Source organism: Phyllobates terribilis, unplaced genomic scaffold, assembly GCF_046119375.1.
Source record: "Phyllobates terribilis strain yellow unplaced genomic scaffold, ASM4611937v1 Scaffold_3__8_contigs__length_932513732, whole genome shotgun sequence".
NCBI classification, from domain to species: domain Eukaryota; kingdom Metazoa; phylum Chordata; class Amphibia; order Anura; family Dendrobatidae; genus Phyllobates; species Phyllobates terribilis.
Window position 1 is genome coordinate 620,447,655 of NW_027362763.1, and position 27,578 is coordinate 620,475,232.

The 27,578-nt window shown below is 42.9% G+C and overlaps 1 protein-coding gene across 5 annotated transcripts in view; it reads right to left on the reverse strand.

Annotated features, from left to right (window-relative positions):
* Nucleotides 1-327: 327 nt before the first annotated feature.
* Nucleotides 328-27,578, reverse strand: part of SERAC1 (serine active site containing 1) — a 564,154-nt gene continuing 536,903 nt past the window's right edge. For all 5 annotated transcript variants that reach the window (XM_073671518.1, XM_073671517.1, XM_073671519.1 and 2 more), the window contains 4 exons: nt 19,758-19,855; nt 10,750-10,932; nt 5,162-5,305; nt 328-567 (listed from right to left, as the gene is read on the reverse strand). In XM_073671518.1, coding sequence (XP_073527619.1) covers nt 428-567; nt 5,162-5,305; nt 10,750-10,932; nt 19,758-19,855 — 565 coding nt within the window. In that variant the 3' untranslated portion in view covers nt 328-427. The remainder of the gene's footprint in view (nt 568-5,161; nt 5,306-10,749; nt 10,933-19,757; nt 19,856-27,578) is intronic.

The window sequence follows — 27,578 nt, forward strand, 5'->3', positions numbered from 1 at the left end:
GATAATCCACAGCGGAATTTTCCGCAGCATGTGCACAGCACATGCGGATTATCATTGGGGAACATGGCAGGCCTTCTACCATGCATTTTTTAAGTGTTTCTGCAGCATTTTTGCCGCTGCGGAAAAGCTTATAAAACGCATCGTGGGCACACAGCCTTAAAGTAGTTGTCCCACCAAGACAATGCATTTTTTTTTTAGACAAAACTGTTCCTCTCTGTTTTGGCTATTAAAGGTTGGTTCAAGTTGTTGACCTAACGTCTATATGCTCCATGGATGGGATTTTCCTTTATACGATAACCCCTTTAAAAAATGCAAAACCTCCAAATATAAATGATCGTGAATTTATTAATTGTACAATTATTGGGGCATACATTTTACAAATAGGTGTGAAATATAAGTATAAAAGATTAAGAGTTTTTTCAGTTGGTCACTGCTTTTTAAGGTCAGCGTCTAATGCATCCATAATGAACTGCAAAGTATCTTGGTAGATGAGTGAATCCTTACTCTTTGGTTTGCAGATGTTTAGGTGGTTTACTTGTACGGGAATAATGTTGCCAATACCCAAATCTGAAAAAAATAATAATAAAAAAAAACATACTTATTAATTAACTTATTTTGAAATTGTGTTCACATTTTTCACCTAAAGCAAAAATGCTGCTATTCATTGACAGCACGATGAGGTTGCAGACCTATTCATAATACAACTATTACATAAGTAATTTTCTCATATGCTAATAATAAAAAATAATAAATTTCAAACCTTCTCCTATACATTACAATGTTAAAAATGAACAGCATGTGGCCAGCAAAAGAATGACCATCTGATTTTCACAGACCCATAGACTTAGACTTGCGTGGGTGATTTTTATCCGTTACTCGGATCAAAAATGGACATGTCTACAAAAATAGAACATATGCATGAAAAATGGACATCTGGATGAGGCCCAAGGCAGGGTTTACATTAGGTTTCTGCTACATATCTATGCCTCTGTGTGGGGCGCAAGGTGGTAATCGTGGCAATGGGCTGCTGTTCTCCTCCCACAGCCTAGAATCCCACAAATAAAAGATAAAGTCCTATTCTTCGTGTAGCTTGTGTGTATTTGATAACACTCACAATTTTCCTTGAGGGTCCGATCTGCTCTGGGACTCCAACCTCAGCTGCAGGCAAATAATCAAGCACACTCTCTTGTGCCTTATTTAAAAGTTTAACTTTACTTAAACCGTTCAGTTCAGTTTTGGTCTCAGTTACTGCACATTGGGGTACAACAGATACAGGTTCAGCTTTCTTAAATACCCCTTTCACTCCTAACTCTTTGTTTCCCAGGTATGGTCCACCCGGTACTGCAGCTTTCCAGAACCCGGTTCTGCTTCCTATAGTGACGTCCACGTCCGTTTCCCCTTCTTGGGGAGTGAGTAAGGTCTCCACGCCTTTTCTGGGCCATAGGTCCCGGACATTTAGGGAAGTTTCCCTACAGTTTACAGCTCCATTTTCCATAGTGCTGCTCCTGTCTTTCTCTGCCTCTTGTTGAATCACTGTCAACCTTCAGCCCACTGGCTCTGAACTTTTCCACTCCTCTCAGTTATCCCTCCTGCACACACTTCAACGTTTCAACCAACAACTACACCTCTGACTGACTGACTGGAAAAAGAAAAATTGTTGCTCTTCCCTGGCCTAAACTCCTCCCCTTTTTTACTGGACAAATCACCAACTCTTCTTCAGTTGTGGGCAAAACTCCTTTGTTACTACCCTACTGCAGTCACTAAACTTTCTATGTCCTAAACTCTGCCTTATCTCTTATACACTAATAGGCCGAGCACTGCCTATCAGCCCTAATGTTGCTATCTTTCACTAACAGAACCCTAAACTATATCCTATGCATTTACTATACACTATACATGAATAACATTATACATTAATCACAGTACATTAAATTATCCATATACATTAGTGCCTATGAAACTATATGCAGACTCACATTTTAATACAGTCATAAAAATACAAAAAATGCCATACACGTGGTACAAAGATTGTTTAAAGAGGGAGAGGCATATGACAGCCCCTGTCACACCCTTACTCCTCCATTAGGTGTTCTGTCCATCTGACTGAAAAATGTGTTTTCAAAAGTCTGTATCTTTGGGCTCCATTTGTCCTCTTTTCCAGCAGTGTCTGTCTTTCTAGCCAGGCACAATAGCATGGTCGGCTATTTCTGTTGGAGTCATGGATGGAGAGCAATAATCTAATGCAGAGGTCCCCAACCGCCGGTCCGCGGACCAGGACCGGGCCGTTGGGGTTTTTCAGCCGGTCCGCGGGGAGAGGGGGCCCCTCCAGCCTCCAGCAGGGCCGCCATCAGGGCATGACTGCCCTGACTCCAGTATGGGGCCCGGCCGGTAGGAGCCCCCTCGGAGCCCCCCTCTTGTGCGTCTCTCTCCTCATGGGGCCCCCGGCCGCATGCTAAGCGCCGGGTCCGGGACATCTTAGCGCTGCGCTGCTGCGGCAGCACCTTCATGATTCCCCTGACTTCCAGTCATGTGACGGCGCCGTCACATGGCCGGAAGTCAGGAGAACCTGGTGTCAGCGATTTGGACGAGCGCCAGGATTCTGCAGGGATCGCATGGGGGTAAGTATAACAAGTTTTATTTTTTTTTAAATACAATTAACTAGGAGTGGGGGGAATGGGAGATGCACATGGGGGGAGGGGAGAGATGAGAGATGCACATGGGGGAGGGGAGAGATGAGAGATCCACATGGGGGGGAGGGGAGAGATGAGAGATGCACATGGGGGAGGGGAGAGATGAGAGATCCACATGGGGGGAGGGGAGAGATGAGAGATGCACATGGGAGGGAGGGGAGAGATGAGAGATGCACGGGGGGGTGAGAGATGCACGGGGGGGTGAGAGATGCACGGGGGGTGAGAGATGCACGGGGGGGATGAGAGATGCACGGGTAGGATGAGAGATGCACGGAGGGGGATGAGAGATGCACGGAGGGGGATGAGAGATGCACGGAGGGGGATGAGAGATGCACGGGGGTGAGCTGCACATGGGGGGGTGAGAGATGCACATGGGGGGGTTATGTTTACATAACTTTGTTGCCTTATGAAGGGCGGGGGGGGCCCCCAAAAATTTCTTGCACAGGGGCCCACTACAGTCTGTGTCCGCCCCTGGGATGAAGTAAATGCAGCTGAACAGCAGCTGTCAGGACAGCTGCCCTGTCCTGCTGCAGGGCGTGATGGGGCCTCAGTGATGCGGCTCCTGGCACAGCACATTATGTGGGGCTCCTGGCATAGCTCCTGGCGGGGACCTGGTCTACACTATATGATAAGTATGCACTAAACTCCAAATCCCTCCATTACCCCGCCCCCATATGACCAAAGCCCCGCCCACCCCACCCCCTCCTTGCTGGGCCATGGAAAAATGATCTTGCTTCAAGCCGGTCCCTGGTGCAAAAAAGTTTGGGGACCACTGATCTAATGTGAACTCAGCCTAATCTTCTACATATTGTTATGTAGCCAAAAAAATTAAGGCAAAGAAGTATAAATCTTTACTGAAAACATATACACAAAGAATGTTTAAAAAAAGGCACAATGAGCAAACACTAAAGGCGACACATAGAAGCAGCAGGGGGTGAGGTATAGCCCCTGGCGGGGGTTATACGCTGAAACACGTGTTGGGACCTGGTGCCATTCCAGCGGAAGGAGATGAATTCAGGTATTCATATGGATTTACTTCCTTAAGATTCCGCTTTATTAATTAAACTATGGCAAAACTATATGATGTTTATTAGATAGTTATTTCTTTAGTGTTGCTGATATTTTATATTTACTTGTCATATCTACCTTACCCCCTCCTATTGCTATGTGTCACCTTTAGTGTTTGCTTACCGTGCCTTTTTTACACATTCTTTGGATATGTTTTAAATAAAGATTTATACTTCTTTACCTTAATTTTCTTGGCTATACTGTATATTCTTGTGAATAGGTTTATATATAATTTTATTATTCTAACCTTACCCGATAATATTTTGCTCATTAGTGCTAATATAGTATGTGCTCGTACATACACTCTGTCTTGACATAAAGCGTACAAGTAATTAAAGATCTACTGGATCTTGGTCTGGTCATTCATGGTCACTGTGCTTTCTCGGAAGCTTTACTATTTCTCTATAAGCTGGATGTAGAAGCAGGATGCTTGACCTTCAGGTATAATAAAGAGCTTTTCCCTTCTGCTGCATTAGGCCTCAGTCATTACACATGAGTAACAGTCATGTCTGTATGGGGGAGAGTGTACAGAAAGTTATGTTCCTTGGAAGTCATGAAATCAAGCACAACTATGTGAACTAGTAAAAAGCCGGGTGTGCGTGACATTTTACTCACATGTTAGTGGTTTCGGTGAGGCTTTTGTTGGAAGTCCTGAGAAATGGAATTCAGGTGTATCCAAATATGGGGCTACTTACTTTAATGAAGCAGACGGAGTCACTTTGTGCTCTAACCTCATTTTAGCAGTCTGCCTTTTTTAGGTGGGCACAAAAATATGGTAGACCCTGCTGAAAATTATGTCAGACAGGCACAAAGTGGCTTTGTCTGCTTCATCAAAGTCAATGGCCCAGTTGGTGGATACACATGAACCCCATTTTTCAGGGTTTCAGACAGAAGTCCCAATAGAGCTACTGACGTAAGGCAAAAACTTAATGTGAGCCTAGGCTAAGAGCTGTGAAAATATTCTGCTCATGGACATTACACATGCAGCTGTAGACAGTGAGTTGGGTAGGTGTTATAGGAGCAATGTTTTCTCTCTCATGGATATATGTCAGGTATGCCATATGGTGGTAACAGGAGAACATGGTTTGTAATATGACAAACTTGTGTATTTTGTGCCCCATATACAGGTCCATGCACACAGCATTGCTGTCCCTAAGGTTTTGATAAGTATTTGCTATTATGTGATAAGCTAAACAAACATCCATGAGAACATAGCCACATTTTATGCTACTTTATATTACCGTAAATTGGTTGGCAAGTCTTTTTTGCATACATTAGGCATGTTATAAGATTATTCTTTATTGATGAATGCTTGGTTAAAACAATATTATATTTGCATTTCTTAATACCAGCAAAATCTTCTTACACAATGATTAAGAACACTGGTCTGTGAGTATACTTACCTGCTGATTCTGCTGGCACCACGTGTAACCTCATCATGCTGCCTATTCGTGTTGGCAACGTTTCTGCAAAGCTGACAACTTTGAAATCCTTGTTTTTGGCAAATTCCAGGAACTCTTCATTTAGCTCTTTTAGTGCAGGAGAATCTTTTAGAAAATGTATTAGTTAATTAGTTGTATACCGGTAAGTACATTCTGAAATGAGCAGAATTTGTAGCACAAACTGTTAATAGCAGAAAAAAAGACATTGTCCCCAATTCAGGTGTATCTTTTCTACTCCTAATATAGTTTAAGAATATGCTGTGAATTCTTTCTACAAAAAAATATAAACTTTCAGTAACTTCTCTTAAACTGCATACTTAAACTTGTATTTGATGAAAGAGAAAAAGTGGCATCCTTTTTTTTTGCAATGCAAATGTGACTTTTGTTTTTGGGAGGGCTTGGCTTTAAAGGCAACTGTCACTTCCTAAAATGTCAAGTAGTTGCATATATAGGGGTAATCTGCAGATAAATAGCATTTAAATCTTGTAAACAGACTTGGGCTGTGTGCCCACGATGCGTTTTTTAAGCGTTTCTGCTTGGTAGAAGGTCTGCCATGTTCCCCAAAGATAATCCGCATGTGCTGTGCACATGCTGCGGAAATTTCTGCTGCGGATTATCATGGCGGAAAAAAACGCAGCACTACCAATTATTTTGCGTTAGTGCTGCGTTTTCGCAGCCATTGACTTGCATTAGAACGCATGTATTCCGCATCACTGGATCTGTACATGCGGATTCCATGCATTCCAATGTGCGGATGGTACCCGGGTGTGGAGGACAGGAGACTCTCCTCCGGACCCAGATACCATAGAACCTGTGAAAAAAAGAATAAAATAAAAAATAAATGTTATATTTACCTTCTGATGGCCCTGGGAGTGCTCGTCTTCACTTGCCGGCAGATCGCAGTGGACTCAAGGACCTGCGCTGACGTCATTTAGTCATGTGACGGCAGGTCCTTCAGTGTACTGCTGCCGGCAGCCAGGACGGAGAGAATAAAGACTGCGGGGGCCATCAGAAGGTAAGTATAGATTTATATTTTTATTTTTTAACAATCTTTTGGTCACACTATATAAATCCATGCCGGTTGCATGGTATATAGTGTGACCAAGGTGTCAAGCACTTTCCAAGTGATGCTAAAATCGCTTGGAAAGCGCTTGTCAATCCGCATGTGGAAATGCATGTGAAGAACGCTTCACATCCGCATGTCCCTGGCAGGAAAAACGCATGTACAATCCGCATGTGGAAATGTCAGTGGGTAACCGCTCCACATCCGCATGTCCCTGGCAGGAAAAACGCATGTACAATCCGCATGTACAATCCGCATGCGGAAATGTCAGTGGGTAACCGCTCCACATCCGCATGTCCCTGGCAGGAAAAACACATGTACAATAAGCATGTACAATCCGCATGTACAATCCGCATGCGTTTTTTTCTGCCAGGGAGATGCAGAAACGCTCAGGAAAAATCCGGAGCATTTCTGCATCGTGGGCACATAGCCTTACTGAAGGAGCGGATACAGGTAGAAAATGAAGTTCTATTCTCCTGTTCATTGAAGAGGTGCAGAGAGCTTTTACAGTCACCGCCCATTACACAGTGAACTTGCTGCGATCATTCCTTCTGCACCGTGATTGACAGGCAGTGTGTGCAGAGCAGGGTGTCATTGTGCTGAGGAGTGATTACAGTGCACGTACTGCGTAGTGAGCGGCAACAGTATCCACTCCCTGCACCACCCCTATGACTGGAAGCCAGCAGCAACAGGGAGGAAATAACTTAATTTTTCCCTGTAGAAGCATGTCCAGTAAGCACAACAGACATTATTTATACACTATTAACCTGCAGATTATCACTATATTTGCAGGTAAGTAGCATTTTTGCAAGTGACAGGTTCCCTTTATATAATGTGCACGTAAAAAGGATTTGCCTACATTTTCCTCCACTTCTCTGTTTAGAATGAAAGATTGTCAACAATAGGTGCAACCTGGTTTTTATCCAGTTGCTGCATCTGAACATACTGTATAAACAGTCATAGGCCAGGTGCCTTGGAGGGTATTTTGGGTCCGAGTGTGATCCGATGTTTTGTCGGACTGCACTCGGATAATGTTATTCTATGGGGCCGAGCAAAATGTCTTATTTTTTTTTCTCAGACCAAGTTGGTATGAGGTTATAATTGCAGTATGTCCAATTTTGATCCAATATTTGGATCACACTCAGCCATGCAAGTCAATGAGTGCATGGAAATCATCAGAATGCACTTAGATGACATCTGAGTGCAGTCCGATTTCCTCGCACTGGCATAACGGAGAAGATGGAAAAATGTTTCTCCATCTTCTCCTCATGGTGTATGTACTATGCTGACACAATGATCAGAGTTTGATCAGAGTGTCATTTGCATAATAGGCCCAATTCTGTCAGATGAGAGAATCTACGGCCATCCCACCCTCACCTTTTTCTTACCAAAATAAGTATTTGGTGAGTTTTTTTATGTTGCAAATTTACTGTGGCATTCCTGTATCATTTAGCTAAATAAGATTACTTTCTTTTTGAGAGCGTTTTTTTACATACATTTTTATTGAGTTTTATCAGCTGTGTTTTTTCTCTTTTTGGAATGTTTTAAATAAAACTGTTTCTTTGTAAATTTCTTATTACTTGGCCTTGATAAACCTTTATTGATACGGATTACATATGTTTTTTATCTGCGGATTTTCCTCATTTCATTCAAGTCTATGGGGAAAATCCACAAAAAAAACAACATTTACAGCAAGAGAAATTGACATTTTGCAGATTTGAAAAATAAACCACAGGACAATTTACACTGCTTAAAAAAACAACAAAAAACATAAGAATGGGCATGAGATTTTTATAAACCCCATCCATTTTGATGGCACTGTAAGATGCTGTGTTTTTTTGCTAAGCAAAACTATGCACTGTCAAAATTGCAACAAATGCTCATCAGGGGAACTAGCCTAATAATTCATCAGTAGTAGTGAACCTTAAAAATTGTAGTAAAGCTTAACCATTGCAGATTACACTTTTCAGACAGAGAATTATGCCGATAGTTGGCAGATTTTACTACCAATTTATCCATCTATAAATCGATAAGTATTAGATCTATAGACATTTTTAGCCCTTAGATATAATGAGAATGATCATACTCGTAAATATCAACAAGCAGCAGAGATCCCCAAAATAGTAACTAATTAAAAGATCAAGGCCCCGATTCATCAAGACAGGAGATTAGGAGATTTTCTCGGGGAGGTAGGGGGGTGTGGGGGGTGGACAAGTTGATGTCAGACACTCCTGATTCATTAAGAGGCGCACGCCTTTTAATTAATCAGGCAAGTCTGACAAGTGGCACTCGCCTCGCCACAAATCATACTCCAATGACTGGAGTAAGATATATGGTATAAGGAACTCCACAGCTCATCATAATTTAGATGAGCTGGGGAGTCAGGCCATTGTTCCACCTCAGCTCCACCTATTTTGGTAAAGTTAGGAAAACTGGAGTAAAAATGATAAAAGTCGCAAACGTTTTGAAACTTTTCAAAGTGATTTAAGTTAAAATTCTAGTGCAACTGCTTTGTTGATTTGGGGCTAGGTGTTTAAAAAAATCTGTAAATTAAAGGGGTTGTCCAGGGTATGAGAAACTGTACTGATAAGTAGCTACACTACTAAAGCAATACAATAATACATACTCCCCCTCCATTACAGAACTGTGCTTACACTGCTATACATTGGCTGCAGACACCAAAGCTCATATGTGCTATGTGATGTCTACAGCCAATCATTGGCCTCAATGGTTTATGACACAAAATGACTAAGGCCACTGACTGGCTGCAGATGACAGACGTCTGAATATGACGTGTAATTAATATAATGTCTGGAAGCTGTGGGGATGCTGCGCTTTCCACAGTAAGAATATATTCTGTTTTATCAGTGTAGTTGCCTCTGCAAATTTTCACATACTGTAATTGGAGAATCCCTTTAAGGACATTACATATATTGTCTTTTTGACCCTGAATACAACAGGAAAATATAAGCACCTTAGTCAAAGCCTCAAAAAATGCCAAGTCTGGGTCCTCTATTGATACTAAGACCAATTTCCAAACAAGTTTAGATTGTAAAAGTATCTATGCTAAATGTCTCAGTGTACATTAGACTAATGTTGGCCAAAACCGTTGCTATTGATAGGTTCAGTCAACACTGTAATTTGTATGAATGCAATGGAAAATAGATTGTCGTAGAAGATGTCAATTCGGGAAGAGGTTCCATTTTGGACTGCCAATTGCTTTGATCTCTTGAAGATAAGCAGCCGGCAGAGATGTCTGTCGGCGGCTTTCTCATACAGAACCCAGGAACGCTCGGCCTAATGTGTATGACAGGGTTAACAATTACATGCAAATATAAAACATGGTGCAACATTGAGTCTCCTTCTTGAAGTGTTTAATTAACACCTAGGATTGAATGAACATTGGTCCAAATGGTTAAAGGCAACTACAGAGTTATTGCAGGTGCTGGAAGTATCAGGTTCTCATGTATCTAGTCCTACATTAGTATGCCCAGAAATTAAGTACAAGAAAGAAGCCTCTACTACAAGAACTTCAACAAATGCTAGACTGAAGTTTGCTATTGTGGTAGGACGACTCACTGGGTCGCTTTGAGATGTAGACTAAGGAACCGGTTTCCTCTGCAGGTTTATTGTATGGCATAAAGTCCTGCAGACTCAGCAAATATAAACATGGCCTTTCTGGCAAAACGACAAAACAAAAGATAAACGATAGCACAGTTCATAGGAATGTGGGGTTCGCCCACACAGGTTGCAGCACAGCCTTCAGCTCCTCCTGAGCTATAGCCTTCCAGTCTGGAGTCCTTGTCTCTTCAGACACACAACAACAACAGAAAAAAAAATAGTGACTGAACATTTAAGCTTGCTCAGCCCCACCCTGAGGGTAGATAGGGTGGATGACTTCCCACCCACCTCTATGCCATTCACACAAAACCACACCCTTTAGGTGAATTAACCTCCAACATATACCATGCTGGAGAAAAATTGTAGGTTCAGTTCACACAGGCTAGCAGCCGGAGTGACACATACCTCCCCTCACATATAACGCCAGTGACTCTGTCACACTATGTTCAGTGGAGTATCAGTATGGAGTTAAAAAGGTGAGGCTGTTATTCCAAAAAACACCATCCCAACAGAGAAGCATGAGGAAGGTTTATCTATAAATAATAAAGCAAAACAAAGAAAGCATTGTAGTGGCAATCATCAAGCCCTGACAAAGCTAATAGTAACTTTGTGAACTGAAAAAAACGCTTCCTATCAAAATAAAAAAGCCAAACTGTCGGACTTTCATCAGTTCTGTCAAAAGGAATGGACAAAAATTTCAGTAAATCACTCTGGTAAGTTTGAAAAATGAATGTATTTTGTATCAATGTACGGAAAGTTTCAGCATTGTAATAGTATTCACTTATATGACCATCTGATTTATATCATTAGACAAGTATTTTGAAAGGTTTCAGATTTCTAATATGTTCAGTTATTATCGTCTTACCTTTGCTAAGCTCCTTAACTTCTATAGATGGAAATAGTAGTAGTCTTGCATTAACGGAATATTCTGCTAGTCGAGAGCCATGGTGGGGAACACTGTAAAAGGCAATCCCTCTGGTGTTCTTGACAAAATCTTGCAAGTCTTTATCCTTTGATGCATTTACCAGCATCTTTTTCACTAGCAGTCCTGAATAAAAATTACTAAACTTACTCTTTAGTGTTATTTTAATTATGAGAAATGCTTTAAGTAGAAAAATGAGTCAAACCACATAAGTCTACAAAAAGTGGTCAACAAAACAGTGACAGGTCACCACTTTTGTCTCCTGCAGGGGTAATATACAGGTCATATAAACAGAGCAAGAGGTAGCCATTTAATTTATCAGTGATAGGTTCTCTTTAAGTACTTATCGATCTTTTGTTTTTTTCTCCCTTTTCAAGACCTGTAAGTTTTTTAATTTTCTATTGACATAGCCCTATGAGGATATGGGGTTTTGTGGGATAAGTTGTAGTTGTATGTGACATTATTCATTTTAATGTATAAATAAAAATCTCAAGTGAAATGGTAAAAACAACATAATTCCGATAACATTTCTTGGGCTTTGTTTTACAGCATTAATTGTACAGTACAAATGACCTGACAATTTGATTCTCCAGATCAGTATCACAATACCAAACTTATAAGGTTCATTTTTATATATATTGGGATTAAGGCTAACACCTAGCTGAAACACGTTGGGACTACCATGCTCTGTGGATTAGTACTCCATGTGTTGTCGTTGTGACATGGCTGCTTTTACATGTTTTCAATAAAAGCTATATTTTAATGAAGATCCGCTGGATACCTGGTGCTCTCTTTTTCCTTGCTCTATATTCCAAGATATACGAGAACTCATCCACATACAGTACAGACCAAAAGTTTGGTCACATCTTCTCATTTAAAGATTTTTCTGTATTTTCATGACTATAAAAATTGTACATTCACACTGAAGGCATCAAAACTATGAATTAACACATGTGGAATTATATAGTTAACAAAAAAGTGTGAAACAACTGAAAATATGTCTTATATTCTAGGTTCTTCAAAGTAGCCATCTTTTGCTTTGATGACTGCTTTGCACACTCTTGGCATTCTCTTGATGAGCTTCAAGAGGTAGTCACCAGAAATGGTCTTCCAACAATCTTGGAGGAGTTTCCAGAGATGCTTAGCAGGTCTGGTAACTGTGGAAGCCAGGTCATCTAGCGTAGCACCCCATCACTCTCCTTCTTGGTCAAATAGCCCTTACACAGCCTGGAGGTGTGTTTGGGGTCATTGTCCTGTTAAAAAATAAATGATGGTCCAACTAAACGCAAACCGGATGGAATAGCATGCCGCTGCAAGATGGTGTGGTAGCCATGCTGGTTCAGTATGCCTTCAATTTTGAATAAATCCCCAACAGTGTCACCAGCAAAGCACCCCCACACCATCACACCTTCTCCTCCATGCTTCACGGTGGGAACCAGGCATGTAGAGTTCATCCGTTCACCTTTTCTGAGTCGCACAAAGACACGGTGGTTGGAACCAAAGATCTCAAATTTGGACTTTCCACTGGTATAATGTCCATTCCTTGTGTTCTTTAGCCCAAACAAGTCTCTTCTGCTTGTTGCCTGTCCCTAGCAATGGTTTCCTAGCAGCTATTTTACCATGAAGGCGTGCTGCACAAAGTCTCCTCTTAACAGTTGTAGAGATGTGTCTGCTGCTAGAACTCTGTGTGGCATTGACCTGGTCTCTAATCTGAGCTGCAGTTAACCTGAAATTTCGGAGGCTGGTGACTCGGATAAACTTATCCTCAGAAGCAGAGGTGACTCTTGGTCTTCCTTTCCTGGGGCGGTCCTCATGTGAGCCAGTTTCTTTGTAGCGCTTGATGGTTTTTGCAACTACACTTGGGGACACATTCAAAGTTTGCCCAATTTTTCGCACTGGCTGACCTTCATTTCTTAAAGTAATGATGGCCACTCGTTTTTCTTTACTTAGAATTTGTATTATGGCAAGAAAAAAGCAGTTAACAGTCTATTCAGTAGGACTATCAGCTGTGTATCCACCAGACTTCTGCACAACACAACTGATGGTCCCAACCCCATTTATAAGGCAAGAAATCCCACTTATTAAACCTGACAGGGCACACCTGTGAAGTGAAAACCATTTCCGGTGACTACCTCTTGAAGCTCATCAAGAGAATGCCAAGAGTGTGCAAAGCAGTGATCAAAGCAAAAGGTGGCTACTTTGAAGAACCTAGAATATAAGACATATTTTCAGTTGTTTCCCACTTTTTTGTTACGTATATAATTCCACATGTGATAATTCATAGTTTTGATGCCTTCAGTGTGAATGTACAATTTTGTATGAAAATACAGAAAAATCTTTAAATGAGAAGGTGTGTCCAAACTTTTGGTCTGTACTGTACATTAAGACAGGAGGGCCAGGCATAGCAGGGAGAGAAGAGACACCAAGGTCAAACCAGAGACATCCTTTGGGCTGGACTGTGCCGATTAGCATACAGGGCAAGATAATTCTTAAAGGTATATTCATAGATCTACATGGGGGCAGGGGCTTATACACAGATTGTGGGAGTAATGTGTAAAAGGGCTTAAAGGTGGTGCTTTGAATTTATATGGGGAAAAATTGGTGACAATTAAATTCCTTTAAATGTAATTCTAAGTACGGCCCTATCCTCAAAGCTCCTCCAAGACACTGCTTTAGAAAAGCAAAATCTTTAGCCAAACAATTGCTTACAGCAGTCCCGACAAGGTATTTTATAAATGCAAAAAATTGAGACATTTCCCTGCTCATCATGCCAGAAATGCTCTTATTAAAGGAAGTGTGATTAATCAACCTAGCATGGCATCTAAGGTCAACAGAAACGTTTTTGTTTTTTTACTTATCTTGCCAAGAATGTCATTTTATACACTAAAATGTCCTTGCGGCATGACTTATGTTGACCAAGCAAGCAGATCACAATGAGCATCATTTGGCCACTGGGACGTTTATGGAAATAATAATAATAAAAAAATCTGTGAAATTCTTGCACCGAAAAGGGAAGAAAGTAAAAAAAAGATGAAAAATTAACCCCTTTACCCCTGAGGGTGGTTTGCACGTTAATGACCAGGCCAATTTTTACAATTCTGACCACTGTCACTTTATGAGGTAATTACTCTTGAACGCTTCAACGGATCCCCCTGATTCTGAGAATGTTTTTTCGTGACATATTGTACTTCATGATTGTGGTGAAATTTCTTCGATATGACTTGTGTTTATTTATGAAAAAAATGGAAATTTGGTGAAAATTTAGAAAATATCACAATTTTCAAACTTTGAATTTTCATGCCCTTAAATCAGAGAGATATGTCACACAAAATAGTTAATAAATAACATTTCCCACATGTCTACTTTACATCAGCACAATTTTGGAAATAAATTTGTTTTTGTTAGGGAGCTATAAGGGTTAAAAGTTGACCAGCGATTTCTCATTTTTTCAACAAAATTTACAAAACCATTTTTTTAGGGTCCACGTCACATTTGAAGTCACTTTGAGGGGTCTTTATGACAGAAAATACCCCAAAGTGACACCATTCTAAAACCTGCACCCCTCGAGGAGCTCAAAACCACATTCAAGAACTTTATTAACCCTTCACGTGCTTCACAGCAATTAATTGAACGTGAAACGAAAAAATTAATATTTAACTTTTTTTCAATAAAATTTTACTTTAGACCCCAATTTTTTTTATTTTCACGAGGGTAACAAGAAAAATTAGAAAACAAAAGTTGTTGTGCAATTTCTCCTTAGTACGCTTATACCTCATATGTGGGGACAAAACATTGTTTGGGCGCACGGCAGGGCTCGGAAGGGAAGGAGCACCAATTGACGTTTTCAATGCAAAACTCACTGAAATTGACAGCGGACCCCATGACGCGATTGGAGAGCCCATGATGTGCCTAAACAGTGAAAACCCACCACTAGTGATCCCATTTTGGAAACTAGACCCCTTAAGGAACTTATTTAGAAGTGTGGTGAGCACTTTGAACCCCCAAGTGTTTTGCAAATATTTATGACGTAGAGCAGTGAAAAAAATTTTTTTTCCACAAAAATGATCTTTTAGCCGCAATACTTTTATTTTCACGAGGGTACCAGGAGAAATTGGACCCCAAAAGTTGTTGTGCAATTTCTCCTGAGTACGCTGATACCTCATATGTGGGGGCAAGCCATTGTTTGGGCGCATGGTAAGGCTCAGAAGGGAAGGAGTGACTCTTTGTAATGCAGACTTTAATAGAATGGTCTGCGGGCGTCAGGTCACGTTTTTAGAGCCCCTGATATGCCTTAACAGTGGAAATGCCCAACAAGTGCCCCCTTTTTTCAACTGATACCTGATTTTGAATTTTATAATGTAGTGTCATACGTCAGTTGTGTAGGACAACCTGACAAACACTACACAACTGACATATGACAACCTGACGATAACTACGTCAGTTCTGTAGTGTTCGTCAGGTTGTCATACGTCAGAAATTAATTTAGTAGTCCATGGAAGTATGGTACCTTCTGAAGCATTCTTTCGCGCACAGGCCAGGATTGTCGGGGCAGGTGTCACATTGATAAATGGTGTCTTTGCGTATTCCCCTTTTATAACACACTCGGCACTTCTTTTGTAACTTACCTTTTTTTCCGCGGTAAGGGATCTGCCCCGGGAATAACTGGCCTGGTACAATTCGAGGTCCTTCAGCTTCGGAAGTACTGGAGCCCACACCGTCACCACTGCCAAATATCAGGGCCTTGATAACTGTCTACTGGAAGTGAAGGTACGACGTAGAAGTCTGGCCTGCACATTGTGACAGAAGGAAAGCGTTGTGCATTGCCATCTGTACGATGTGCACGGCCAGCTTCTTATACCATACCTTGGCCTTTCTCAAAGCACTGTACGGCTGGAGGACTTGATCAGAGAGATCAATTCCCCCCATGTACTTGTTGTACCCCACTACACAGTCTGGTTTGATGACCTGTGTAGTGGAACCTCGTACAGTGCTGAGGGGGCTGCCATTACCATGTATTGTGGTCAAGAGAAGGACATCCCTCTTCTCATTGTACTTGACCACCATCAGGTGGTCGCTACATTGGGCTCTGCTCTCACCCCTTCTGAGCAGCTGCCCAATTAGCGTCTTTGGGAGGCCTCTTTGATTTTTGCGGTACCTTGCGCAGAGAGGGACTTGAAGAGATGGACACTGGTATAAAAGTTATCCACGTACAGGTGATAACCTTTATTCAGCAGTTGGTGCACTAAGTCCCACACAATTTTCCCAGTCACTCCCAGAACAGGGGGGCATTCAGGGGGTTCAATCTGGGAGTCCTTCACTTTGTAAACTCTAAACTTGTGAGTGTCCCCTGAGGTACTCTCACAAAGTTTATACAGCTTGATCCCTTACCTGGCCCTCTTACTGGACAGGTACTGCGAGAATCCAAGCCGCCCCTTAAAATGAACTAAGGACTCATCCACGCAGATGTCCCTTTGGGGTAGATACACTTAAGCAAACTTGTTGTTGAAGTGCTCGATGACCAGTCGAACTTTGAAAAGACGATCAAAGTTCGGGTCATCGAGTGCAGGACACCTTGCATTATCGTTGTAATGCAAGAACTTGTGAATGGCCTCAAAATGTCTCCGGATCATGACCATTCGGAACACTGGAGTGTTATACAAAACGTCAACACTCCAGTATTGCCAAACTTCTGGCTTCTTCAGGATCCCCATATGAAGGACCAGGCCCCAAAACTTCATCATTTCTTCTGCATCTACAGGAGACCAGTTAGAAAATGATGAAGAGGGGTTTTGTTCCAAAAATTGATGAGCATACAAATTAGTTTGGCCCACCACGAGGTTTAAGAAATCCTCAGAGAAAAAGACTTTGAAAAAGTCTATTTCTGTGAGGCCGGTGGTGTCAAACTTGATTCCTGATTCCGCCATGAAATCAGGAATTAGTGGCTCATAATTTTTGGAGGGTAGGTCCACATGGGGTCAGTAGTGGGGGGTGCCGGTTCATCTTCTCTTCTGGGGCGACTTCGGGGAAGTCCAGCAGCACCTGAGGAGGAAGAAGAGGAAGAAGAGGAGGAGGAGGAAGACAACGAGGATTCGGAAAAATAAAGAAATGCGGGATCCTCGCCCTCGCTGTCAGTGTCGGAGGCAAGAAAAGCATATGCCTCCTCCGCTAAATAGCGAGTTTGGGATGAACAGGACATTTTTTTTCTTATGTATGTGGTGCGTGTGTATCAGTACTTTATTTAGAGTGTGTGTGTGTCAGTGTGCTTGGTGTGACCTTTTTTTTTCTGAAAAAAAAAAGAGAAAAAAAGGAACTACCATAGGTTGTGCAAACAGCGAGCACGAGTGCAGATCGGTGAACTATTTCACCAATCAACTCAAGGCAGCTGCAGGGTGTGCGCGCAGATGTGGTGCAAAGAAGGGGGAGTGTAAAACAGCGAGCACGAGTGCAGATCAGTGATCTGTGGTCACTAATCAGCGTTCAGCTGCTGCAGAAAGCAGGGGGAAACAAAACGGACAAAAGTCGAGCGATCAAGTAACGATCGGCACTTGGTGGGAGAAAGGGGGATGGGAAGGGGGGAAGGAGGAGAGAGGGGGATTGGGGTGGATGAGGAGGGATAAAAAAAATCCTACTTACAGTTGTCGTCTTTCAGATGTCTTCTGTAAGATGTCGTCTTTCAGATGTCTTCTGGAGCAGGATCGGTGATTGTGGTATCACAGGCTTCTGTGGCACCACAAGGCCCAGCAATCGGACAGCAATGCCGCCCTCTAGAAAAGAAAAATGTTAGTTGAAAAAAAAAGGGTAAAGTAGCGAGCGCGAGTGCTGATCGATGATTAGCGTCACCGATCAACTCTCGGCGGCTGCTGGATGCACGGAGGTGGTGCAATGTGAGGGGGGGGGGTTAGAAAGAATTGACAGGGACTAAAAAAAGTCCTGAAAAGCAGCAAGCATGGTCGTTGATCAGTGATGTAGAGGGGAGGGGTTGGGGTGGATGAAGGGAGAACACAGATGGACTTAATAAAGTCTTCTCTGTTCTTCTTTCAGCAGCAGGATCAGCAGCAGGTTTTGGAGGAGGCTCTGGAGTAGGAACCGCAGCAACAGGACACGGAGCAGGAGACCCAGGACCCAGGAGACCGCAGCAGGACGCCGGAGCAGCAGCAGCGACTGGAACAGGAGAGAAGAAGGTCTTGTAGTGTCACAGAAGATTCTGTGGCACTACAAGGCCCAGCAACAGAGTAGATCGGACGTGACCGCTCTGTAGAAATCCTCACCATGTGTGAGGAGGTGCAGGGCGGTCACAGGGGGGTGATAGGGTGGTGACAGGCAGGTCACAGGCCGGTCACCACCCGGTCAGGTACTTTGATTGGTGCGATTGATGATGACATCGATCGCACCAATCAAAGATGGCTGGGGCCTGGGCACGCACCACAGGGGGTCACAGGGAGGTGACAGGCAGATCACAAGCCGGTCACTGCCCTGTGACCGTCCTGTCACCTGTGTTCAGGTACTCTGATTGGAGCGATCGATGTCATCATTGATTGCTCCAATCAGAGCTGGCTGGGGGCTCTGCTCACTCACAGGGGGTCATGAGGCGGTGACAGGCAGGTCAGAAGCCGGTCACCGCCCCGTGACCGCACTGTTACCGCGCGGTAGCGCTATGATCGGCGCGATCGCATCGATCGTAGTGGGTTCGGGCCAGGGCTGGGGTCTTCTAGCCACAGCCTAGGATCGGTGCTCTTAAGAGCACCGATCCTAGGTTGCACATCACTGTTTCCGGCAATCAGATTGCCGGAAACAGTGAGAAATGCTGTGATTGGCTGTTGAAAATTCACACACGATCGTGGGTGCAGAGACACTCCCTGGGATGACGGCGCCATCTACCCTGAGGTAAAATGGCGCCAGAAATTTAATGCGATCACCGCGACCGAAGTCGCGATGCCGCATTAAAGAGAGGGCGTACTAATACGTATCAGGCCCATAAGGCCCAGGGCACAGATACGTATTAGTACGCCCTGGGCCAGAAAGGGGTTAAAAACACTACGTGTGTGATCTAAGGGCTATTCTGAAGGAAGTGGAAAAAATGAGAATGGAATTACTTTACGTCTTCCCCAAAGAGAAGCCTAAATGATGTTCTTGTTAGATACCTGGGACCCAAAAGGATTGAATTAACAATTTTATTTTCAATGTATTTCTGCAGTTTATTTCACAATAAAGAGGATTTTTGTTATTCTAGCCCATCATGATGAATGGAAACAAACTTGCATACTTGTTTGTTGTCCTGTAAACCATAACCTGAGCCTGGGCTTCATAGGAGGACTAAGATGGCAACCATTGGCTCACCGCAATTGTGTTGGAATTCATATTTTTAAACTGGTGCAATCAGAGTTAGCTCAGATTACTGCTACAGGCAGATGTTAACTGCGCAACACAGACAGTTTCTGCTTGTTGCGGAGCAGGCACCATCCACTCCACAAATGATCAGTGACTAAAATGTACTTTACAGGTTGTTAAGAGGTTGCAGGGTTACTCCCAGTATTTAAAGTTTAAAGTTATCCCAAATTCTTTGATAACTTGAGGATCGGTGTGGGTTTGACAGCTGGGACACCCACTGATAAGCAGGGCTTTAAAATGTCCATTAGAATGGTGATGTGGTTATGTGTGCGTGCCGCTGCTCTATTAATTCTCTAAGGCATTGCCAGAGATAGCCAAGTATAGCACTCAGCTGTTCACATACAAAATGATTGGTAGATGAAGACATTTCAACTTCTATACTAAATTAGGACTTAAGTATAAATTTTATTATTCCTATAGACTGTGATATTGCTTTCTAAAAAGTAATATTTATACGACTATGCTGACAGCAATGTTATATTCAAACAGTTACATTTTATCAGTTGATTCACACGGCATAAAACTACCTGTTAAAGAAGGTATAAATTTGTACCTATACTGACCTCCCATGCTATGTGACATCCATACTATTGGCCGTTTCCCAACACCTGCCATCTTCAGTTTCTTAAGGAGTTCAGAACTTCTGTAAGCCATAGATTTACTGTGGAATATATAAACATGCTTTACCATTACATGTGTTATAAAAATGTGCAAATAAACTGTAATCACTGTATAATGAAAAATTATGTCATTTCCTAAGATTCTGACTTGTTCAATCACTGTAAGTAAATTATAAGATTTTTAATTATATGACACCCAGAGGCTGAAAACCCATACAGACCTGAATTCTACTAATGACTGAAGATTTGTGAATATTGTACTAAACATGTATTCCCATATTTATAGATGGATATTTTCAGATAGAGCTTGTAAAAACAAGAACTTTAGCAATTTACTGCTAACTGAAATGTGCAGCCTTTCTTGAGATATTAACATATTGCTTTTGATTTGCTAACAGTTTGTTGCCTCGGAGACCGGCCACTGCTGCTGTCTAGCTTGTACGCACTCCGCTAGAGATGGCTGGGTTAGGAGATAACAGCATGCTCCCATGATCCTGGTCAGGTTCAAAACAGTGCCTAAAGCTCAAAAGAAAATAATTTGTAAGCATAAACACTGCACATGTTCTGCTATCTAGCAGGTGTGATCTGTCTCTAAGGCAAGAACAGCTAAAATTTTAGTTTCAAAACTTGTTTCATTACACTTTTTTTCTTAACAGTTTAGAATATGAACTTTCTTCATTATGAAAAATATAGAAACTTATTCCACGCAGGGAAGACATCGGATATGAAAGTTTACATTCAGATAGAAATACAATAACATTATTATTATTATTATTATTTATAATAGCGCCATTTATTCCATGGCGCTTTCCATGTGAAAAGGTGGTATACATACAAGAACAATTACAATAATCTTGAACAAAACGTGACTGCAACTGGTACAGGAGGAGCGAGGACCCTGCCCGCGAGGGCTCACAGCCTACAAAGAATGGGTGAGGATACAGAAGGTGAGGGTAGAGCTGGTCGTGCAGCGGTATGGTGTGGCGAGGGTGGCTGCAGGTTGTACGCTTGTCAAAAGAGATAGGTCTTCAGGTTCCTTTTGAAGGTTTCCACGGTAGACGAGAGTCTGATATGTTGAGGTAGAGAGTTCCAGAGTAGGGGGGATGCACGGGAGAAATCTTGTATGCGATTGTGGGAGGAAGAGATAAGAGGGTAGTAGAGAAGGAGATCTTGTGAAGATCGGAGGTTGCGTTCAGGTACCGGGAGACTAAGTCACAGACAAACCGGGGAATATCGGGGGGACAGGTGGATTAGTCGGGCAGCAGAGTTTAGGATAGATTGGAGGGGTGCAAGACTGTTGGAAGGCAGGCCATAGAGCAGGAGGTTGCAGTAGCCGAGGAGGGAGATGAGGGCATGCACTAGTGTTTTTGCAGAATCGTGGTTGAGGAATGTGCGGATACAGGAGATATTTTTGAGTTCGAGGTGAGTGAGATTGTAGAAAGATGATGAATTCAGTTTTATCCATGTTACGTTTTAGAAATCTATCAGAGAAGAATGATGAAATAGCAGACAGACATTGTGGGATTCTGGTTAATAAGGAGGTGATATCAGGTCCAGAGAGGTAGATTTGTGTGTCATCAGCATAGAGATGATACTGAAAGCCGTGGGACTCTATGAGCTGTCCCAAAGCAAAGGTGTAGATGGAAAAGAGCAGGGGTCCTAGAACTGAACCTTGGGGGACACCGACAGATAGGGGACGAGATGAGGAGGTGATTTGTGAGTGGGAGACACTGAATGTCTGGTCTGTTAGGTATGAGGAGATCTAAGCTAAAGCCAAGTCTGTGATGCCAAGAGATGAGAGAGTTTGTAGTAAGATGGAATGGTCCACTGTGTCAAAGGCAGCTGACAGGTCCAGGAGGACAGAGTAGTGTCGCTTAGATTTGGACTTTAGTACGACGTTGGTGACTGTAGTCAGGGCAGTTTCAGTAGAAAGGTGCAGTCGGAAGCCAGCCAGATTGGAGGCGGTCAAAGAGAGAGCAGGAGGAGAGGTGGGAGGACAGTTCAAGGTGGACATGTTGTTCCAGTAGTTTTGAGGCATAAGGGAGAAGTGATACGGGGCGATAGCTAGTCAGAGAGGATGGGTCAAGGGAGGGCTTTTTGAGGATGGGTGTGATCGAGACATGTTTGAAGCATGAGGGGAAGACACCAGTTGTTAGTGACAGGTTGATAAGGTGGGTTAGGGTTGGGATGAAGGGTTGGGGATGAGGTGGGACGGGATTGGGTCAAGTTCACAGGTGATGAGGTGTGATTTGGAGAGTAAAGAGGAAATCTGATCTTCCCTTTGGAAGTGCATTGAGCTGTAGGGTGCATTGCTGCAAAAGGGGAAAAAAAAGAAAAAAAAGAAAACCTCTTTAAATCTTCTTACTTAGCAAGTGTGAACGAGCTGAGTGTGATCGGAATGTAAGTGCAAACGGAAGTAAGTGTGTGACTTGTTTTTCAGTGACTTGGATTCAGGGAGTTTGGAAGGGAGGAATTTGGACTGAATTGCTGTCTGTATTTTATTAATTCTTTGCATTTCTTTTTACTTAACATTTCTGTCTAGTGCAATCCCCATTAGGAAATGAGCTCCATTAATGGAAATGCTATCCAGTGTACATCTTGCCACATGTATGCAATCCTTGAACAGCCGGTCGGGGTTGCATACTGCTGCGCGAGATGTGTGCACGTTGTGCGTTTGGAAGCCCAGGTACTGGATCTAAATGAGCAGCTGGCAACACTGAGATCCATTGACAATATGGAAAGGAGTCTGCTGCTCACTGAGCAGCCGCTCACTGGGGTAGATATGGGGGAGGGTGGTAGTAGGGAGCTGCAGGACAGTGAGGCAGCTAGCTGTGTGACAGTTAGAAGGGGGGGTAGAGGGAAGAGGGAGGCTAGTCCTGATCTGGCACACCCCAATAAGTTTGCAAAGTTGGCAGATGAGGAGGGTGACGGTACAGGGGTAGCACTGCTGCAGCAAGGCATGTCCCCTGAAAACCGGAGGAGTGTCAGCTCCAGTAAGGAGGGAAATAGGAGAGCAGGGCAGGCCAGGCAGGTGCTGGTAGTGGGGGACTCAATTATTAGGGAAACAGATAGGGCAATCTGTCACAAAGACAGGGATCGTCAAACAGTGTGCTGCCTACTTGGCGCTCGAGTCTGGCACATCGCTGATCGGGTTGACTGATTAATGGGAGGGGCTGGTGAAGACCCAGCAGTCATGGTGCACATTGGCACAAATGACAAAGTTAGAGGTAGGTGGAAGGTCCTTAAAGATGATTTCAGGGAATTAGGCTGCAAGCTTAAAGCAAGGACCTCCAAGGTGGTATTCTCTGAAATATTACCTGTACCACGCACCACGCCAGAGAGGCAACGGTAGATTAGGGAGATAAATAAATGGCTCAAGAACTGGTGTAGGAAGGAGGGATTTGGGTTCCTGGAGAACTGGGCCGACTTCTCAGTTGCCTACAGACTCTACGCTAGGGACCAGCTGTACCTCAATGGGGAGGGTGCAGCTGTGCTGGGGGAGAAAATAGCTAGAAGGTTGGAGAAGTGTTTAAACTAGGGATTGGGGGGAAAGGGTATTCATTTTATAGGCGGGGAAGATAGTGCAGATAGTGACCTGGGCACAAATAAAGAAATTGGGGGTGGGGTTAGAACAGTCAATAAAGTAAGAAGGAATAGAGGTACAGAGAGATGCATAAAATGCATGTACACTAATGCCAGAAGCCTCACCAACAAAATGGAGGAATTAGAATTAATTTTGTTGGAAAATAATTATGACATGGTGGGGATATCTGAGACATGGCTGGACGAGAGCCATGACTGGGCAGTTAATTTACTGGGCTATAGTCTGTTCAGAAATGACTGTACAAACAAGCGAGGAGGGTGTGTGTGTTTATATGTTAAATCATCCTTAAAACCCATCTTGCGGGAGGATATATGTGGGAAAAAAATAATAAATTAATGATAGGGGTTTGTTATAAGTCTCCAAAAATAATGGAAGCAGCGGAGAATATCCTCCTAAAGCAAATAGATGAAGCAGCGACTCAAGGAGAAGTCATTATTATGGGGGACTTCAACTACCCTGAAATACATTGGGGGACAGAAACCTGTAGTTCAAGCAAAGATAATAGGTTTTTGACAACTATGAGAGACAATTACCTTTCACAACTGGTTCAGGACCCAACAAGAAGGGGGGCACTGCTAGACCTAATATTAAACAACAGGCCAGACCGCATATCAAATATACGAGTTGGGGGTCACTTGGGTAATGGTGATCACAAAATAATACGTTTTCATGTAACCTTTAATAAGGTGTGTAGTAGAGGCGTTACAAGGACACTAAACTTCAGGAAGGCAAATTTCCAACGGTTGAGAGATGATCTTAGTGCAATAAACTGGGACGATATCCTAAGACATAAAGCTACACAAAGCAAATGGGAGACATTTATTAGCATCCTGAATAGGACCTGTGCACAATCTACGTATACCCTATGGGAATAGACATGCTAAAAATAGGAGGAAACCACTATGGCTAAATAGAGCTGTAAGGGGCGCAATAAGTGCCAAAAAGAAAGCATTTAGAGAACTAAAGCAAGTAGGTACTGATGAGGCATTAAATAAATATAGAAAATTAAATAAATTCTGTAAAAACCAAATCAAGGCAGCAAAGATTGAGACAGAGAGAATGATTGCCAGAGAAAGTAAAAATAATCCCAAAATATTCTTTAACTACATAAATAGTAAAAAACGATAGTGTTGGCCCCCTTAAAAATAGTCTGGGTGAAATGGTGGATGAGGAAAAAGCCAATATGCTCAATGATTTTTTTTCAACCGTATTTACACAAGAAAATCGCATGACAGAAAACATGATTAGTGATAACAAAAAATTGTCAATTAAATGTCACTTGCTTAACCCAGCAGGAAGTACGGCGGCGTCTAAAAATCACTAAAGTTGACAAATCCCCGGGCCCGGATGGGATACACCCACGAGTACTGCAGGAATTAAGTAACATCATAGATAGACCATTATTTTTAATCTTTAAAGATTCGATAATAACAGGGTCTGTACCACACGACTGGCGTATAGCAAATGTGGTGCCAATATTAAAAAAGGGGACAAAAACTGAACTTGGAAATTATAGGCCAGTAAGCTTAACCTCTACTGTGGGTAAAATCCTGGAGGGTTTCCTAAGAGATGCTATACTACAGTATCTGAAGAAGAATAACCTCATGACCCAATATCAACATGGGTTTACGAGGGACCGTTCCTGTCAAACTAATCTGATCAGTTTTTATGAGGAGGCAAGTTGCGGACTGGACCAAGGAAATGCAGTGGATGTTGTGTATATGGACTTTTCAAAAGCTTTTGATACGGTTCCACACAAAAGGTTGATACATAAAATAAGAACAATGGGGATAGGGGAAAATATATGTATGTGGGTTAAGAATTGGCTCAGTGATAGGAAACAAAGGGTGGCTATTAATGGAAAACACTCAGACTAGGTCTCAGTTAACAGTGGGGTACCACAGGGGTCAGTATTGGGCCCCCTTCTTTTTAACATATTTATTAATGACCTTGTAGGGGGCATACAGAGTAATATTGCAATATTTGCAGATGACCCTAAACTCTGCAGGGTCATCAATACAGAGGAGGACAATTTCATATTACAGCAGGATCCCATGTAAACTAGAAGCTTGGGCTGATAAATGGCAAATGAGCTTTAATGGGGATAAATGTAAGGTAATGCACTTGGGCAGAGGAAATAAAATGTATAATTACATGCTTAATTGTAAAACACTGGGCAAAACTGTAACTGAAAAAGACCTGGGTGTATTGGTGGATGACAAGCTCACGTTTAGTGGCCAATGTCAGGCAGCTGCTGTAAAGGCAAATAAAATAATGGGATGCATTAAAAGAGGCATAGATGCTCATGAGGAGAACATAATTTTACCTCTATACAAGTCACTAGTGCGACCACATTTAGAAAACTGTGTACAGTTCTGGTCTCCGGTGTATAAGAAAGACATAGCTGAACTAGAGAGGGTGCAGAGAAGAGCAACCAAGGTTATTAGAGGACTGGGGGATCTGCAATACCAAGACAGGTTATTACACTTGGGGTTATTTACTGTGGAAAAACAAAGGCTTAGGGGTGATCTTATTACTATGTACAAGTATATGATGGGACAGTACAAAGACCTGTCTACTGATCTTTTAATTCTGAGGCCAGAGACGGGGACAAGGGGGCATCTTCTACGTCTGGAGGAAAGGAGGTTTAATCATAATCACAGACGGGGATTCTTTACTGTAAGAGCAGTGAGACTATGAAACTCTCTGCCGCATGATGTTGTAATGAGTGATTCACTATTAAAATTTAAGAAGGGCATGGATGCCTTTCTTGAAAAGTATAATATTACAGGTTATATACACTAGATTCCGTGATAGGGCGTTGATCCAGGGAACTAGTCTGATTGTCGTATGGAGTGGGGAAGGAATTTTTTTCCCCAATGTGGAGCTTAGTGTTTGCCACGTGTTTTTTTTTTGCCTTCCTCTGGATCAACATGTTAGGCTATGGGTTGAACTAGATGGACTTAGTCTTCCTTCAACCTTAAAAACTATGTTACTATGTAATGGTGGAGAAGCTGGTTTTGGAGGAGGAGGATTGAGTAGCTGTGGGGAGGGGCTGGGGGGGACTTTAGGCAAAAATTTTGTCTTATGATGTCAATCTTCTGCTTGAAGAATGAGGCAAAGTCTTCAACTGAGATGAGAGGAGAGGGAGGAGGCGCAGGGGGGCCGAGGAGAGAATTGAAGGTGTTGAATAGTTGAGGGAGGATATGAGACATGAGAAGTATGTTTGTTTTGCTGTAGTGGGTGTGGACTTGAAGGTAGTGAGGGACTGCTTGAATGCGATGAAGTGCTCATTGGAGTGAGACCTTTTCCATCTACGCTCAGCAACCCTGGGGGCCCGTTGCAGTTCCTTGGTTAGGCTGGTGTGCCAGGGCTGCCTGTTGATTGTGTGAGCTTTGGTATGTGTGAGGGGGGCAATCGAATTGAGAGCTGCAGTTGTTGTGGTGTTATATAACGCGGCAGCAACATCTTTGTCATGTAGGGAACTGATGTCTGTAACAGGGAGGAGGGATTCAGAGAGTGAGTGTAGATCAAGGTGTTTGAAGTTTCTGCGAGAGTATGCTAGTTTGTGGAGTGGGCATTGTTGCCCTGGAGAGGACAGGATGGAGAATGTAAGTAGGCTGTGGTCAGAAAGAGGGAGGTGTAAGCTAGAGAGGTTAGACAGGGACGGGTGAAGATGAGGTCCGGAGTGTGGCCATCTTCATGAGTGGCTGCGGAAGAACATTGAGTAAGGCCAAAGGAGGAAGTGAGGGATAGAAGCTTAGAGGCAGCTGAGAGAGAAGTGTCAATGTGGATGTTGAATCGCCCATGATGATAGTGGGGATGTCAGCGGAAAGGAAATAAAGTAGTCAGGTGGTGAAATGGTCTAGGAAGGTGGTGGCTGATCCTGGGGCACGGTAAATGACAGCCAGTTGGAAGATGGAGGGGGAACAGATGCTCACACAGTGCACTTCAAAAGAGGGGAGAGTAATGGAGGGTGGCAGTGGGATTTGGGTGAAGGAGCAGTTATCTGGCAGGGGAAAGCCAACTCCTCCACCATGCTTGCCAATAGGGCTGGGTGTGTGGGTAAGGTGGAATCCACCATATGAAAGTGCAGCTGGAGAGGCTGTGTCAGAGGGGGTGAGCCAGGTTTCGGTGATGCCGAGGAAGGAAAATTTGTT